The following is a 19,114-nucleotide window of genomic DNA, read 5'->3' on the forward strand; positions in this document are numbered from 1 at the left end:
AAACTTTTCCTGTAAAGATCTAAGAATGAATATCTGATCTACACAACCTCTTCCCTTCCTAAAGCCTCCCCGTTCTTCTCCAACTAATTTCTCTGTTCTTTCTCTAACTCTGTCAATAAGTATCCTACCATACACTTTTCTTATTATACTAAGAAGACAAATCCCCCTATGATTACCACACACTTCTTTTTCCCATTTTCCTTTGTACAAGAGAATAATCATACCTGACTTCCAATCCTCCGGGACTCTACCTTCCTCCCAGGCCAATCTGCACATCTTCCACATTCATTCTACTACTATTTCTCCCCCATGCTTCAGCATTTCACCGCACACTCCGTCAATTCCTGGGGCTTTTCCCAATTTAACTTTCTTCATTGCTTCCACAACTTCTATGCTACTGATTTCCTCCTGTCTTCTCATCTCCCTCCTCCCAGCCATTCTCCAGCCACTTGTACCCGCATTACTTCCATCCTGTATGTTCAACAATTCCTTAAAGTGTTCTCTCCATCTGCTCACTTTTTCTCCCTTCTCCACTAGTAATCTACCATTTTTAACTTTCACTCCCCTGCTAACCTCACTTCCACCCTGTCTTACTCTCTTCACCTCTTTCCAGAACATTTTCTTACAGTCCCTCCACATTACACTCAAATTCCTTCCAAATTCCTCATCCACTCTCTTCTTACTCTCTCATACTAATCTTTTCACCTCTCTCTTTCTTTCTACATATAACTCTCTCTTCCGCCTCTCAACTTCTTCCATGCCCCTATTTCTCATCCATTCATTGTATGCTTTCTTCTTTTGTGCCACAGCCTGTCTCACCTCTTCATTCCACCACGCTGTTCCTTGCACCCCCCTCTGTCTTCTCTTCCTCCCACACACCACATCACATGCTGCACATATTTCTTCTGTAAATACCCTGCACACACCTTCCACATCCCCCATCTGCTCCAATTCATATTTGCCCAATCGTTCCTCCACTTCTCTCTTATACTCTGCCTTTTTCTCATCCTCTTGTAACCTTTCCACTCTCCTTGCAACTACTCCTTCCTCTTGTCTTTCCCTTCTATTTCTCCATCTTACTTGAATCCTAATTCTGGCCACCACCAAGTAGTGGTCAGAATGTCCACTCCCCCAACCTCTATAAGCTCTTGCATTCAGCCTGTGAATTACAGTAATTTTACTGCTCCTTACCATTAACATCTTTAGTTTTTTGTGCCCTTAGCACTTTCAGGGTGCTTAGAAAATGTAACTAAAGTTAGTTTGGAACTGCATACTCAGATTTCTTAGATAAAATGAGGGAGGAAAAAAATAAATAAATACCTATAGACACAACGACAGTCAACAAAACAATGATATTGAGGCAGGCAGCAGCAGGTATCTAACATGGGTCACGTGGGTCGGCTTGGGTCAAGGAATCCTAGCTGCAACTGAAAAAAGCTCCGTGCAAAAGTTGTAAACAGATGCAGTCATCTGGAGACTCAATACCTAAATGTACCCACTTCCCACTTAGTTTCTCCCACACAATTGAGCGATATTATCATATTATTGAATAATAAAGGGAGAAATTAAATGCTCGTGTTATTGTGAGATCATTGCTTCCCTAAGTCTTAAATCATGACTCTACTGTACTGTATTATAATGATAATAATTTTTTGCCATTCTTATTCAATTCCAGGTAAAGATATTAGAGCAGCCCCAGGCAAAAGCTCTACGGTTCCGATACATCTGTGAGGGACGGTCAGCTGGTTCTATCCCAGGTGTTAGAAGTACCACAGAAAATAAGACCTACCCTTCCATACAGGTATGATATGAACCTGGTTTTATTTTTTGTCACTTATTTGCTGGTCTGTTTCTGTGTGTGTGTGTGATTATGTTCAATCATTTCAGTAATAGTAAATTGTGGATAGTTACTGTGCTTGTATTCCCTTTATACAGCAGGTTTTGAGACAATAAAAGCTAAAGCTATAATGTAAACAATCTGCAGAATGAGTATAGTTCTTGCAGTTTTCAGCATGATGTACTATGTAGTACAAGATTCAGTGTTGGGATGGGTTGAGTATATGACTCTTACAAGTGTTGGTAAGAGGATGTTCCCACTAGCTGCCATACACTTTGTGACAAAGCATATAACTTCTCTGTTATAAGGAACTAATCATAGACCTTATCGCTGTGGTTAGATGAGAAAGAATGCTTTCTTCTAATATTTATACCAAGCAGGCTAAAAGGAAGAGGGTGGTTAGGATTAAGAATCCCCTTACATTTTCAGAATTTTTCTGCAAAATGGCATATGGCCTCAGATCTGGATCCTGTATCTGCCCTGGGCCCAATAAAACTAGCCAGGCTCATATGGCAGTTTGGAATGGGAGAGGTATAACCAAAAAAAGAGTAAAAGAGTAGAAGTAATGAAGGTTATTAGGAAAGTAAGTTTCGATAAGATGGCACTGTATAAGACAAAGATGAGTGGGAGTAAAGGGGATGAATAGGAATGTGTGATGTGTAAGATCAGGTGTGAGCACGTGTAAGCAGAGAGAAAAGTGAGTTGCTTTGGTGATGATAACAGTATATGACAGAGAGGGATGATTGATTGAAGATTGAGCCATGATAATGAAAGCACTGAACCTGTGGGATTTATCATAATTGGTACCAGGCACCCCACTTGGTAGGAAGGTGGCCGGCAGTTCAAATGGACCCGGGTTTGAATCCCTGCTGGACAGGGAACAGTTTGAGAATTCAAATTCCATAAAGCTGAGTTTACTGATCTCTCAGAAGACCCGCCGACATATCACAAAAATACCTACACCAATTCCAATACACCAGTCCTGTATGAGACAGCCCTAGCATGTATTCAATATAGATGGTGGTTGTTAATGCTGAAGTGGGGACATGTGGAGGTCTATGGTATGTAGGAGGACTACCGGGCCATGGGAACAGACTGTGAAGCTAGTGTCCAGAGTTGGACACATTATATATGTACAGTAATAAGAAAAACTATTGTTACCCTTCAGAGCTATACACTGTGACACAATGATGAAGTGTTGTGGAATGACGGGACAGGAAAGTTTGTACCGCAAACTCATCAATGTCAGTTTTGTGTGACATAGATATTAGAATTTGTGCTAGAGGTAATAAAAGCTAATTAGATATTTTGGCCTCTGTGCATAGAGACTATACGTTTTATTATCCGGCACCATATTCATTAAATAAAAATATAATAGAATGGTGTAGAGTCGGCAGCACATATGCAGACGGGCAACGAGTATGTGCAACCATGCCAGACGTATGATAGTAATTCAGCTGATACAAGCCAAATTAGTAAATTTCAGTGTAATAATATGTATTGCTTTCTACATATAATAATTGTTGAGTAGAAGGAAAATAATAATACCTGTTCAGTCTCATTGCTTTAATATTTTGTATACCCACCCTCTGCTTCCAAAACAGCCACTAGACGTCGACACATGAAGCCATGAACTGAAGCATCCATCTGAAGCATTTAACCACCCATCTAAAGCAAACAAATGAACTCTTCCACCCCTGATACACTATCATTAAAAAAAAAAAAAAAAAGCCTAGAGATTTAACATACTTCAAAATAATTTATTTGTTGTATTCTACAGATAATAAGTTTTGAGTAGTAGGAAAATAATAAATGTGCCAAGTTCTTGCAGTTTTCAGCATGATGTACTACGTAGTACAAGATTCAGTGTTGGGATGGGTTGAGTATATGACTCTTACTACTCTCTCTCTTCCTAAAATATGTGTTGGTGGAGGTTTAGTGCCTGTCCCTGTAAAACAAATACGGTAACTCAATGTCAAATGCCCACCCCTTATGGGATTATGGCATTTGGCAATAGACAGATAGATAGATAGTGTTCATCCGTACTCTGACTTTTCCGCGCGGTGACGAACAGGTGTGTTTTGGTGTGTAGTTCCGGCAACGTCCACTAGAGCACCCCTGCAGCCACTAGACCACATGGGAATTTACAGTGTTGTGCAGTGTTAAGAAATTAGAATTCAGAGTGCAAAGGATGAAGTGTAGAGTGCAACACTGGCATGTTGCAACTGGCGTGACTCAAGTAAGAACAGAATGTGCGGTGTTAAACAATTATAGTTCACAGTTCAAAGGATTAAGTGCAGCGCAACAGTGGATTACTATACGTGCTTCAAGTGCATCTTCACCACTGTCAGAGTCATAGAGGAGGCGGGTTAATCTTCACAACGGCCACAGACGTGTCGTAAGTACCCTGTACACTCCTAAATATTTTCCATACTGACTTCTGATTTCTCATTCTCTGGTTCCTTTTCATTTATTTCATGGTTTCTCTCCCTTATTTGTGTGCATAGGGTCTTAAACAGGTGCTGTGCGTGTCCAGTAGGGAGTTATTTAGGTGGCTTTCAAAGTACGGTTGGGTTGGGGTCTCTAAATACCTATCCAGGGACTTTTTTCCCAAGTCCTGGACATGCCTCTGGCTCTATTATGTTGGATCTGTATGCAATCACCATTTTTACTTATATGATCACCCTTACGCAAGTTTATGGTCATTTGATTGCAGAAAGATGGCTTTTGCATTTGTCATTGTTGCATGTTTAGTGATGGAACAGTAGTGTATTGTTGGAGTTCAGGTAGGAAGTGAAGTGCAGTGAATTTAAATAACCACTCAGTTTAGGTGAGTTGGAAACTTTGTTCTTAACGTGTTTTTAGCCGTTTTTGGTGGATGACTTGTGGCCAAAAACATATCCCCAGTGAACCCATGTTATTAATTATTCTTTAAACAGTTACACAATAAGTGATGGATATTTCCAAAATCATCATCATAAAATGAGGGCATGCTGTGTGTGTGTGTGTGTGTGTGTGTGTGTGTGTGTGTGTGTGTGTGTGTGTGTGTGTGTGTGTGTTAAGGTAAAGTGGCCATATGGCAATACCAAAGCTGTCATTACAGTCTCCAAATTGATACCTAACATAACATCATTCATGATATTCCATTTTCCTTTTCATTTTACCACATCTCTAATGATTTTTAAAACTACAGGTGCAAGGGTATAAGGGCCCTGCAGTGGTTGTGGTTTCCTGTGTCACTGTGGACCCTCCTTACCGACCACATCCCCACAATCTGGTTGGGAAGGAGGGATGTAAGAAAGGTGTGTGCACCATGACCATCAACTCCGACTCTATGCAGTGTATTTTCAGCAACCTTGGCATCCAGTGTGTTAAGAAGAGGGATGTGGAAGAAGCTCTAAAACTCAGGGAGGAGATTAGGGTTGATCCCTTTCAGAGTAAGTGTTTTAATTTTAGTGTTAACCAGGGATTATTATATAGTTCTTTATAATAATAAGTAAAACTAGCAGAACTCTCTTGGTCTGATTTATTCATTGGCTTAAATGTTCTAAGAGATGACATTTTCAAAAACGGATTAATCTCAACTTTCTGTAAGATATGAATCTTAAATATATATTTGGAATATTTCAAATATTTGGAACCATCATTCAGACCATGAAGTTGATCCACAACCTGCATGATATAGAACATAAAATGCTTATTCATTTAAACTTATTTGTAAATTTAGCCATAAGTGTGTAAGGATGTGCAGAATTAACTTTGTGTAATTTGTCCTGCAGCATGTTACTTTTATAGTTTTTCTAAGAATAATTGAAATACCCAGAGTTGGTGCTCAGTATTGGGTGATGTGAAAAAATTTGTATTGTCAGGTTATTTTTCATCTGACGATATTTTTTCCTACAACAGTTATTTTTAGGGATCTTGTTTAAAATACTTCATTCTGGGAAGTAAAATCTTTTGTAAAAACATAAGTTATCAGTACTGAGGAAGACATCCAGAATAGGGCACTGTGCTTTAGTTTTATTCACCCAGCCTGGAGAAACTACATGTTCATGACAACTCTGTTGAGGCATATATAGGAACATCATGCATATTCTGACGAAGCTAAGCAGAGGTGTCAGTACTACCGAGGTAAGAAAAAGTCTACGTGCTACCAAGATAAGCAAAAGCCGCAGATGCCGCCAAGATAAGTAGATGCATCATTGCTAAGAAAATCCATACTTCAGACTACCAAGATGAGTCTCAGAACAATATTTTATTTTTTCTGAGATATGGAAGAAAGGACCAAAGTCTGGAAGAGGGATTACTGTATACATATATATATATATATATATATATATATATATATTGTTACATAGCCTATGATTTCATCATCCTTTGTGTAATTTTAACGCACAGTATGCTGCATGTTTGATCACGAGCGTGTTCTGCCTCAGTCCCCCCCTTCTACCGTTATAGTAGAGTAAGTCGTTCTCTCTGTTATACTTTGCGGGATTTTCAGCTCTTTGTCCCCATGGCTTCATTTGCGCGTCCTTCTTACAAGTTGTATCAGGCTCTCCTGGCCCCTATATAATGAGCTCAGTCTCTGCATCATGGCCACTTAGATCTGCTCCTCATTTTGTTCACATCTCTGTCCTCCCCTGTACAGATATTATTATTGTGAGTGCTCAAGAAGTCTCCAACCATCTAGCAGCTGTGTGTAATTTGAGTATAACTGTTGTTGCATTTTTTCTTGTACTGTATAGCATAAGTTTAATTTGTGGGCCTAGTGAAGTTTTTGTAATTCGTGTAGGGTTCTTTATGTCAGTCATTTTTGATAATAGTTTGTATCTGTAATAATTTATCTGGCATTCACTGAGTATTATCGGGTATCTCATTTTATCAGGGCTGACTTAGATAAATTTATTCTTGCTAATTTCGTGTTAATAGAGGCTATTGCAGTTAACCATATATTTAACCTGTTTTTGCCATTACATTATCCTTATGAGTCCTGAATGTTTTGTTGTTAGTTTGAGCATTAAACTTTAACTTGTAATTTTACCTAACTCTTTTGTTTTGAACCTGGAACTTTACGGGACAGTAGTGATTTTTAGCATTCTCACTTAAAGTGTACGTTATCTTTCTCCGTTCCGTAACAATATATATATATATATATATATATATATATATATATATATATGTGTGTGTGTGTGTATGTATGTATATGTAGTGTATATATATATAATATATATGTATATATTTTGTTTATTTATTTATTAAGAGAGAGATAGAGTTGGATAGGTAGGTAGGTAGATAGGTACTGCAATTTATGTGCATGTAAAGTATGGTGTAATGTTTGTTGTTTCTTATCCACAGCGGGATTCAATCATAGAAACCAGCCTCAGAGCATCGACCTGAACTCCTTACGACTGTGTTTCCAGGTGTTCCTTGAGGGTGCTGAGAAGGGAAAGTTCACCTTCCCACTGAAGCCAGTTGTTTCAGATCCAATATATGATAAGAGTGAGTTCAATTCCCACTTCCTAGTAATGGAATGAGAATGCTTCCTGGATATTCCATCATCATCATCATCATCATCATCATCATCATCATCAGGTTTAAGGCACCCGTATCATGTGGAATAACGGAGAATAATGAATTTAGACGGGAATATGCAGATTGGTTGAAGGGATGAATATGCAAAAGAAAGAGAGGATTGAAATGTAAAACTTTGTTGTAGGAATAAAAATGGGCTTTATGGAGGATTAAAATGTAAAACTTTGTAACAGGAATGAATACAATAGTTTGATAGAATGGGCAAGAGAATAGAAGAGTATTAACGGAGATGGATTTAAACATGGCGAGTCCCAAAGCTATGGGAGCCTGTAGAGGCTGTATTTGGCAGTTGTCAACAGAGAAGAAGACTGTGTAGCAGCTGAACTTGACAAGAATGCCTCCAAGATGCATAACAGATCTGTGCATATTGGGATAATTAGGCTGCTTTATAACATTACTTACATATAGATTATAATAAAACTAACAAATGAAAAAATCAGATTTTGAGAGACCCTTTCAGACTATGAGATAAAACAAAGCTGTTGCTAATAATAAATCATTGGTATGGTGAAATTATTGTACAATAATGACCCAGTATGTGATTGTCAGGTATGTGGTTGATTTCTAACAATAGATGAAAACTTATACCCAGATTCGGGTTGACGATCACGAAAATCGCTTATACAGTAGACCCCTGCTTTAACGTATCCTGCTAGACCAGGTATCGGATTTACCAAACACTTTGAGTACCCCTGGACAAACTGTTGTACATATCGTATACCATCCGGTAAATGGGAAAAACCACATTTAGGTACACCCATACCTAAATTTCTGATCCATTGATAACCAGTGATTCGCCAGACCGAACAAAAGAAATGGGAACATTCCCACAATCCAGACAATGTGAACGGCCATCGCCTCACTAATCCGACACCCCACAGCTCCCTAATTTTTTGAAATGAGTTCATCCAAACCACTGCCATGCCAACAAGTGAGCCAGGCCAGCACTCCCAGTCAGCAGCTGAGCCAGCTCCACACTCCCTGGCAACAGCCTAGTAGGAAAATGTTCTTTTTGTACATAGACTTTTTGTTTACATCATTAAATAGCCATAATATGTGAGAGAGAGAGAGAATGAATGAGTGAGTGAAAGAATAAATGAGTGAGCAAATGCGTGTGATGGGGTGGGGGTGGGGGGTAGTAGGGCAGTTTGGATTTCTTATCTCCCTCTCTGTCCCCCCATCCTCCCCCATCCCTGCTTGTCTCCCTCCCCTTCCTCTTGACCTTCCCTCATCCCCATTTGTCTCTCTTCCCACCCTCCCCCACCCCTGCTTGTCTCCCTTCCCATCCCCTTGCCTGTCCCCCTGCTATCCCCTGCCCCCACATAGCTTGCTGCCTGTCACCACCTCACCTTCCTGTGTGTAATGTTTGCAGTCCCATTTTTTAGAAATAACATTGTTATGAGGAACACACTGAGGTGGTTTGGCCATGTGGAGAGGATGGAGGGTGAAAGACTGACGAAGAGAGTGTATGTGAGTGAGGTGGAGGGGGGAAGAGGGAGGGGGAGGCCGAGGATGAGATGGAGGGATGGGGTGGAGAGGTATATGAGAGAGGGGGGTGTGAGTTGGGAACCGGGCAGTGAAATGGCAGGGGACAGGACGATGTGGAGGCGATTTGTTTGTGGCCACCCCAAACAGGATTGAGGCATCTGGCAATAGATAGATAGATAGATTGTTTATAAGGATAATAACATTGCCTATGGTGTTTCTGTGTCAGTCTCTATTGATTGAGTCAGGTTTGTGAGAGTTTGGGTTTGAGCCTGGAATGCATCTCTGGCTTTCCTACAGTATCTTGTGGGGAATATTACTTTGATGTCCAACGTACTTAGTGACTGAATACCACCATTGGTACACAACACTGCTGGAAATCGGGGTGTGAGTGTACTGGACAACTGTGGGCCCATTGGGCACTTTTTTGCATTTAACATCTGCTATCTGTTACTTGGAGCATGTGACACAGGCCTACTGGATCACTTTCGGCATGTGGGGTGACTCAGAACCCAGTTACCAATGCTGGCGGCAGCTTTTCCCACCCACTTGGGCTAGTCATGAAGAAGAGCTATGAGAGGGGTGTGAAATTATCTGCCAGGTTAGTGTAAAATGGGTATAGTTTTCATTTTTGTCACTAGAATATGCTATTTTACCTATTTATATTCTTTTATGTTCTTGAAATTCCACTTCCCGGGGGGGGGGGACCATCGAACTTACCGGATTATTAGCTTTATCGGATAAGGCTTATGACCCATTTGATCCTGTATAGAGAATGTACTGTACAATTTATGTGATGGGCACATAGCCACATAAGATGATCCAGCGTGGGCATGCTGCCACCCATGCAAGCCAACAGTCATATATTTGAGCCAGGATGGCTTCCTTATGTTTACATGAGCAGAACCCCCTTCTGAGGCCTCTACACACACACACACACACACACACACATCCTCCTTCCTGCCACTCCTTTGGAGTCCTTGTGTTGCTCGTTCCCTTGCTCATTCTTCCTGCTGCTGTTGTCATCTCCCTTGTGCTCCCCTTGTCATATAACTGTCTCGCACATGCAGGGCCATCGAAACATCATTGCTGTTGCAAAATAACAGTGCTGGTGTGCTACTAATAGTGCAGTGTGTGAAATTAAGTGGATAAATAACTTTTTGTGTGGAATGCTGAAACTTGTGACTTGGAACACAGGTAAGGGTGCTAACCCTAGTGAAAAGCATAGTGCTACTGAAGGTACCCAGGGCAGTCTTAAAAGGTAAGGTGTTGCCATTCCTTTGATGTTATTAAATTGGACACTTTTAAGCACCAGAAGGATAAACTTGGGACAAACAAGGTTGCAGAATCCCTTAAGCTGCCCCAGTCCATGATCTGTCTATCTATCTATCTATTGCCAGATGCCTTAATCCCATATGGTGTGGCCACAAACAAATTGCCTCAGTGTCGCCCTGTCCCTCCCCCCCCATTTCACTACCCTGCTCCCAGCTCACACACCCCTCTCTCTTATACCTCTCCACTCCATCCCTCCATCTCATCCTTAGCGTCTCCCTCACTCTCTCCCCCTCCACCTCACTCATATACACTCTCTTCGTCAGCCTCCTACTCTCCATCCTCTTCACATGGCCAGACCACCTCAGTGTGTTTCTCCTAACGCTTCTTATCACATCCACATCCATAATCTCTTCCATAATAAGAAAATCCGAGGTTGTCCTAGCAGCGTCGTAAAATGTACCCACACTCCTGCTGCCTCATCGCATCAGTGCCCACCTACCACACCAGTACTTTCTCCCACAGCTTCACTATCCCCATCACTCATCACCACCTCCTCATGACCTGAGTTATATATTGGCTGGGCCCTCCAGCTGTCCTCCACCTTCAGGGGGGACCCTTGGTGATAACTTGGACCAGCGTACGATGTACTTCATGCGGGTGGTGGAAGTGCTTTTTGAGATTTTAGGTTATGGGACCCATGACCCCCAACATATCCCCATTGAACCAGTTTTAAATCAACATCAGTTTATGAGTAATTGGTATGCAATTGGTTCTTCACTTGACATTACCCAGTCATAAATTGGGTCATTACTATAGTAAGGATTGATAAAGATCTTTAGTGAATACAGTCCTGGAACAAATGATGAAAGATTACTGCGGCTAAATACTGTTCAGTACAGTGATTCCTTGGTTATCATGCATAACGCGTACTGAACATTCCACGTGATAATGGAATTGCTTGATAAATGCACAGAACCAGTGGGATTTATCCTAATTGGTACCAGGCACTCAAGCATGCATGCATGCTATTGACATATTACAGTGCAGTATTGTTATGACATTTGTGGTCTGGCAGAGTGTTTAGGATAGTTTGACAGGGGTACGAAAGAAACAGAGTGGCTTTGATTGAGTGACCAGTAGGAGGTAGGCTGATTATTATGGTTTTGCAGTGCCAAACTTGATTAACATGTTAGCTTCTCAAGGTAAGGTAGCTATGTTAACTAAGGGTCCCGTGTCTGATTTCCCTCCCATGCCAATTGCAGAAGCAACATCTGATTTGATCATCTGCAAGCTGAGTGATTGCACAAGCAGTGTGGCAGGAGGAAAGGAGATTATTCTGCTATGTGACAAAGTTACAAAAGGTGAGAGAAAACACATATTTGTTGAATAAAAAGTCTGTAGTACCTTACCTACAGTATATAACTGTATGCCCTGCATCATTGTTTCATTCTCAGTTTTTGTTTTATGAACTTCCAGAATGTCGCACATGCATGTTCAGGTATTGAGTTACTGTGTGTGTGTGTGTGTGTGTGTGTGTGTGTGTGTGTGTGTGTATGCAAGTGAAAGAGAGAGAGAGAAATTAGAAAAACTGAAAAGCAAACCAGTCATAAACAGAGTGAGAGTATTAAGGAATGTACAGGGTGGCTAAAAGTAGTTGACCACATTTTATGTTTTTCTGACAAAATAAATAAATATTAAGTAGTAAAATTTAGAACTGATCCTTGAATTTTATATATATATATATATACAGTAGAACCTCTCTCATTCAGACTATATGGGGGGAAGGGTTGTCCGAATTAGCAGATTGTCTGGACCATCAGGGTAATCTCCAGTTCATACCAAACTCTATCTACATATGGTATGTTTGTTAATTATTAACATATGTGGCATATGTCAACCCTACATAACTGCAAAAGATGAAAGGATACTAGTACTAAAATGAGAAAACTAATCATGTACGATAGTTTTATATTGCATAATTTACAGGTAAGGCCATGACAAGAAACTAGCCTACATTTTAAATTGTGGTAAGTGTAGGCAAAAAAAAAAATTAATTAACTGTAATATTTGGAATAAAAATAAAACTTATGTAGGCAAAAAATACATCGTCATCTTTGGCATATTGATAACACCCATATGGGCAAGAAGCTAATGTTTGATGTACAAGGAAAGCACATTTAAGTACAAAAAATAACCTACAGTAATCACTAAACACTGCAGAATATTCTGACCCATTTTTGTGTAAGCAAACTCCTACTTTTAACACCTTTATTCATTACAGAAGCTACACTTGCATTAAGGGGCATGGTAAGGAGGATTAACTTTTGAAATACAGCGTAAAAATATAAATGGTTGGTGAACTAGTTGATGGAATGAATGCTAGCGTGTGTTTAAACAGGCGCCCATGTTGCGACCTAGCATGATCCGAGACTAAACGAATGACGATCGCTTTCCGCGTCGATACTGAAAATGACTTTAGAATTACTTTCAACATATTTTTGGATCTTATTATTTTTAAATTTTGTCCGGATTAACAGAAATCCGGATTAAAGGGGTCCGGATTAAAGAGGTTCTACTGTATATATATATATATATATATATATATATATATATACACACACACACACACACACACACACATAACCTCTCAACTAACACGAGGTTAAAAACACGTTTTCGATTTAACACGAGCATATATTTAAGGAGATATGTTTAACTAACAAGGTTTTCTTGATTTAATGCGACTTTACACGTTCGTGATGGTTTCAAATTAGCCGCACGCACCTTGGACAGTGCCAAGCTGATAGACCATGTGTGGCAGTTTATGCCTAAATACAATTTTTTATTTGTCTTTTGCTTAAACTGGTTTTATTCTAACTGTAATATTTGAAAATGAAGTTTGGCCCCATTCTGAGCAATTTGGCTCATTTTCGGACAAAATTTGGCCAGCAAAGTGATGGCAGATCTAAAGTGTTACAACTTGATGCTGCAGAACAGAAAGAAGAAAACCATTCAGACCAAGATAGAGCAGTTCTTTATGAAGAAGACAGAAAACCTTAGGGAGTTATCTTCATTACCAGTAGCATGGGAGTCAGAGGATGAGGAAAGACAGCAGAGCAAGGAGGGACAACAAATTTAGGGTGGGGAGCGGCGGGAGGTGGGTTAGCGAGGTGAGGAGGGACAGCAGCAGAAGACGAGTGATGCATAGATGAAGTGAGGCTGTGTTGTTATTGTTTGTGACCTACTTACTGCAATGAAAATGTTGCTTTTACTGTAGTGTTTTTATGACCTACTAACGCATAAATAATGTTGAGGAACTTTCACAATCCCGTGAATGAAGCAGAATTGAAAGAAGATCCATGTAAAAAACGAAAACAGTATGTATTTGGGGGGAAGTAAACGATGCTTCAGCCCAACTAGGGCTCAAATGTTGTTTATTTCTCCCCAGATATACTGTTTTTGTTTTTTTTGTGGATTTTCCTTCAAATTAATATTGTTGCTTTTAAGTTTAGAGTAGCATAACTCCCCAATGGGTAGACTTTCCCAGAGTCCAGGAACGTAACCCACCAAAATACCATTGTTTCTTATGGGAAAATAATGTTTAAAAAAGGCGTTTTTAACTAACGCGACCTCTCCAGGAACCTAACCCTCGTGTTATTTGAGAGGTTACTGTGTATATATATATATATATATATATATATATATATATATATATATATATATATATATATATATATATATATATATATATATATATATATACTGTATATATATATATATATATATATATATATATATATATATATATATTTTCCCTGAAGCATAAAATCTAAATGAACATGGAATGGTTTAAACTTGCTCTGGTATGTGTAGAGTCATTGAATAATAAACCTTTCTTGAGACTGTCTTGCTCTTCCCTTACAGTTTACTGGTACTGGAATGGAGAAAGTGTCACATTAGCATTTACATTTGATTTTACTTATGAATTTTCCTACATGAGATCCATTTGAGGCAAGGCAGACATCCAGCTGGTTATCAGTTTCACCTAAAACATTGTTTCAGATGATTGACTTAGTCTCATCTCTTAGGATAGCCATACACAATATCGTTTATAAGGTCTCCAACATGCTTGCATGCATAAGACTTGGTCACCTAATGGCAACGCTCCATGCTGCTTGATTTCTGGCAGCCTCCCTCTTCAGCCCCTTACCCCTGCGGTTGCACTGTACGACCTCGCCCAAGTCTTTTTCAGTGTGCCTCTTGTAATCATACCCCTGACGTTCAAGCACCATGACACACAAAAAGGAGCTCAAGACCGATCCCTTAATGCATGCCAACAGTCACAGAAAACTCCATCCCTCAAATCGCTTCCTTTAATTTACCCGGCCTATGACATTGTTCTTTCTTTTAAATTATACATCATCTCTGGTTTATGTGTGTGTTCATTGCATCACTGGTAGAATGTTAGGGTATGGCAAGATAGCTTTTTGAAATGTCAACACTGGTTGACTCACACGTGCCAGCCCTGTGGTTGCAGCATTTGTGACAATATGAGTTTTATGCCTAATTGCTTCATGCTGATGGGACAGATTTAGTTTCATTCTTGGACCTTGCAGATTATTTTATTCAAACTGGAGGGATTAGATACAGCCTTCATTAACTCATTCAGGACAGGAGATCTTTCCTGTGTTGAATATAATTGACTGAGGTAAGCAGGAGTAAACTGTAAAAAGGTGTTGCTGTATTGAAATGGTTCAGAGAGATTGCACAGAAACAAAACTCAGTACGTCCAGAAACTCAAGTTGATGTAAAGTTGATATTTCACTTGTTTCAGTTCTTTTCATAGTTTTGTTATAACACTAGGAAATGTATCCAGCCATTTTTGGACATCCTGTACAGTATATGGGTTGCATTGGTTGACTGGGATGAGAAATAGATCCTTTACAAATGAATTAAGGAAGTCTGTCGATTAAAGGTTAGCAGTAGTAGTAGCAGCAGCAGCAGCAGCAGCTACCTCAGGCTCATCTGAATTTGAACTTGGTGGACTGTAGGCCAGAGCTGCCCTTCTTCCGCGGTCCACCATCTTCCTGTTGGGGGATAAGAAGGGGATCAAGAGGCATTTTTACAGTCAGGCAGTCATACCACCAGATGATATCGATGCCATCTCTGTAGAAGAGGTTGTGCATAAATATGGTTTAATAGAGTCAGTATCAGTTGAATGGTGAAAAGGATCAGTGTGAGTTGACATAGAGGGTGGGAGGAGGTATGGAAGGCCAAAATATGATTGTTAGATACTGTGGTATGTGGGGGCGCTCACCATCCATTCACTCAATGTAGTGCTGCTCTCGGGTGTCTGCCGTTTCCTCTCCTCCAACCTTCTTTCCATCCATCCTCTTCTGTCTTTCTTTCCTACATTCTTTCCTCTCCTGCCTACGGGTGACTCTACACTCCCTCTTCTGTCTTTCCTTCATTCTTTCGTCTTCCTTCTGCCTGTGGGTGACTCTACACTGAGTGACAAGCCAAATAGTTTTTTCTGTACACCAAGAAACCATTACTACGCTGGGTGGTAACCATATAACCAAATTTTGGCGCCTTGTGGTTTAGTGGGTTGTAACAGCACTTCAATCGGATTGAGCCAGTGAAGGTTTATATCCAAGGGGTGGTTGGGGTTTATTGCTCACGTATTGCCACTCATAGATGAGTGAGGCTGGTCACTGTGATCTTAAAATGCCAAGACCAATTTGCCTAGCCCCTGGCTTCTATGCTCCTCATGGGGCAACGTAGGATTGGATGATGGATGGATGGATAGATACATAGATACAGTGAGTAAACTTCTGAGAATGTGAGGTTTGTAAAATGGAGAGTAAAAGTAATGGAGGAGGATAGAAATGATGATATGGATATGGAGATGCAGATGGCAAGGATTGTTAACTGACAGAATCATCTGAACCTAATGTGTATTTGATTAAAATTTTTAATTAACCCCTGCTGTGCTGATTCTTTGTAAGGTGGTTTACCTCCCCTGAGTCATTGTTGTATAGCCAATGTGAATTGTACCTCATATGAGGCTTGCAGCAAGGGCCGTGCAGACCATTTTGCCTCATATGAAGGTTGCAGCTTGGCAAGGGTTAAAGGAAGCCTTAAGTGTGGAAAGAATGTCTTTGGGGTGGAGTCAAAAATTTTGGAGGCTTAAATAATTTATGAAGAGTTAATAGATGGACTGCAGAGTCATGTGGCACTCTTAATTCAATCATTCATGCATCATCAGATCCAGTGTTGTCCCATGAGGAGTAGGAGCCCAAGACAAGGCAAATTGGTCCTGGCATTTAAGATGAGAGTGACCAGCCTCACTCATCCCTGAGTGATATTATATGAGCAATAAATCCCAACCACTCATTGGATATAAACCTGCACTGGCTCAATCCGATTGGAGTGCCTTAATAACCCACTAAACTACCAGGCACTTTAATTTGGTCATATGTTTACTACCCAGCAGAGTAAATGGTTTCCTGGTGTACAGGAAACCATTTGGCTTATCACACAGTGTAGTGTTACCTATAGACAGAAGGAAGAGGAGGGAATGAAGGAAAGATAAGAAGAGGAAGGAAAGAAGAGAGGAAAGGGCATGAACCTGAAAGCAGCACTACAGAGTGGATGGTGAGTCCCTCCAGACCACCAACAGGTCTCAAAAATGTTAGTGGGAAGAGATTATGGTGATGATGTTGATTTTTGTGTTTAACTAATTCAGTTTGAGGGTTCTAATGTGCATGAAAATTTATGGCAGTGCCAGGAATAAACAAAAAAGAACAAAATACATCAGTGATTCAGGAAGACTGTTTTTAACTAACAGGGGGAGGTGTTTCTTCTCTGCTGAATAAAATCATTGGGCAGTATTAAGAATAAACTGAAGATTTCATCACACAGTTATAGCTTATGCCTTTCCATGTTATCCTTTGATACCCCAGAGGACATCCATGTGAAGTTTTATGAAGTGAAGGATGGTATGATTGAGTGGGAGGCATTTGGAGACTTCCAGGCCTCAGATGTACACAAACAGGTGGCCATATCCTTCAAGACACCACGCTACAAGTCTCTGGAGGTGAGTGATGATTGTGGGAGATAGGGGCTAAAGTTTTCTATTGTTTGTTTGCTTATACCAGGTGAAGCTTGTATGATTTGAAGTGGGGGAGGTAAGTTAGCACCTTGCTTTGTGCATGATAAATGCTACTGTCATATTCAGATGTGGTACTGAATTGATATTTTATTGGCTGTATATTGATAGGTTTTTGCATAAACAAGCATAACATTGTCAGTGTAAAGCATTGTCTTTGTAACTAGTGTCCTAATTTGGGAGATCTTTGATACATAGTCCAGGATATGCTTTGTCTTCTCTCTCTATAGAAGTCTTCCACCCAAATTTATCAGTGGGAAAACTTTGCTTTCCAGTGATAATATATGTGGCTCTGTACACCAATTTTTGAACCATTAGTGTTTTCATTTGCGTGAATCCTATTCACCTGAATATTTATTAGTGAGTTAGAGGAGTGTATGATAGGTTTAGCCTACTTCTTCTCATCCCTGTGAAATGATAAGTTGTTAGATTGGTTCTAACAGATAAGTGACAAGAAGCATGTAATGTAAGTGTGGTAGTTAATGTCTGTGGGGTGGAGTCAGGATTTGAGGCCATGACTTGTGAGTGAATGAGAGGTGGCCCATTTATTCGGCTAACCTGTGATAAGTTTCTCCTATCAGGTTTTTTCTTGCTCTCTGAAACCTAATTTACCTCATCCTTAGGTGAGAAAAGAGGTCTGGATGATGATGGAAGTATAGTGGTCCCACTGGTGCCGTTTGGAAGCGGAGTGTTGGTCTTTAAAAAAAAAAAAAAAAAAAAAAAAAAAGTGGTGGAATGCAGTGCGTAAGTTCTGTGTTTGAGGTGACAGTTTTGCATTATGAGAAATTATGCTATGAGAGTGAGGTGTGGAGGCTGATGTAATATATATATACTGCTCAATGGAAAGGACAATGGGATATGTTAAAGTGGTATTACCATAAGGACATAGTGGATGATGAGAGGTAAAGGTAGCATAAGTACCAAATGTAGAGGGAGTGAGAGGAATGTGGAGGCTTAGGAAAGGTGAAATGATATTGTGAAAGAGATTTTGAATCCAGGAGATGTGAGCATCCAGGAGGGTGTGAGGTTTGCATGGAACAGTGAACTGGAATGAGGTGGTTTATGGGAGGATGTCTGCTCGTGATGTAAAACAGTCAAGAGGGGATGTGACTGGGATAAACATACATCAGTGCAGCCATGTTGTGGATGGTACATAGTTGCTTTGATGTAGACCGTTATTTTAAACATCTGAGAGAGAGTGTGAGTGAATGAAGTTGCTTTCTCCATTTTGGGTGCCTTCCTACTGTAGTAGGTAATTCATTCATTCTCTTATCATCTAATCCTGTGTTTCCCCATGAGAAGCATAGGAACCCTGGGCTAGGCAAGTTGGTCCTGGCATTTTAGATGAGAGTGACCAACCTTACTCATCCATGAGTGGCATTATGTGAGCAATAAACCCCAACCACTTATTGGATATAAACTTGCACAGGCTCAATCCGATTGGGGCACCTTAATTACCCACTGAATCACCAGGCGCCATAATTTGGTTATATGGTTACCACCTAGTTTAGTAAATGGTTTCCTGGTGCACAGGAAACCATTTGGCTGCTCATTCAGTGTAGAGTCACCTGCAGACAGAAGAAAGAGGAAAGAATGAAGGAAAGAAAGACAGAAGAGGAAGGCAGAAAAGAAGGAAGGAAGGAAGGAAAGGGCAGGTGCCCGAGAGCAGCACTGCATTGAATGAGTGGATGGTGAGCACCCCCACCTGCCACTATGTAGTAGGTAATACCATATATTAAAAAGGTTTTTATCTA

General features: G+C 40.2%; 1 protein-coding gene across 1 annotated transcript in view; it reads left to right on the forward strand.

The window, feature by feature from the left end:
- The window catches only part of LOC145405295 (transcription factor RelB homolog), a 103,900-nt gene that overhangs the window by 30,457 nt on the left and 54,329 nt on the right, over nucleotides 1–19,114 (forward strand). Inside the window, exons 4-8 of the mRNA XM_080276716.1 lie at nucleotides 1,676–1,801; nucleotides 5,031–5,274; nucleotides 7,193–7,336; nucleotides 11,452–11,550; nucleotides 17,155–17,288. Of these exons, the coding sequence (XP_080132842.1) occupies nucleotides 1,676–1,801; nucleotides 5,031–5,274; nucleotides 7,193–7,336; nucleotides 11,452–11,550; nucleotides 17,155–17,288 (747 nt within the window). The remainder of the gene's footprint in view (nucleotides 1–1,675; nucleotides 1,802–5,030; nucleotides 5,275–7,192; nucleotides 7,337–11,451; nucleotides 11,551–17,154; nucleotides 17,289–19,114) is intronic.

Source organism: Coenobita brevimanus, chromosome 66 (genome assembly GCF_032717465.1).
Source record: "Coenobita brevimanus isolate Jiangsu-jjx chromosome 66, ASM3271746v2, whole genome shotgun sequence".
NCBI classification, from domain to species: Eukaryota; Metazoa; Arthropoda; class Malacostraca; order Decapoda; family Coenobitidae; genus Coenobita; species Coenobita brevimanus.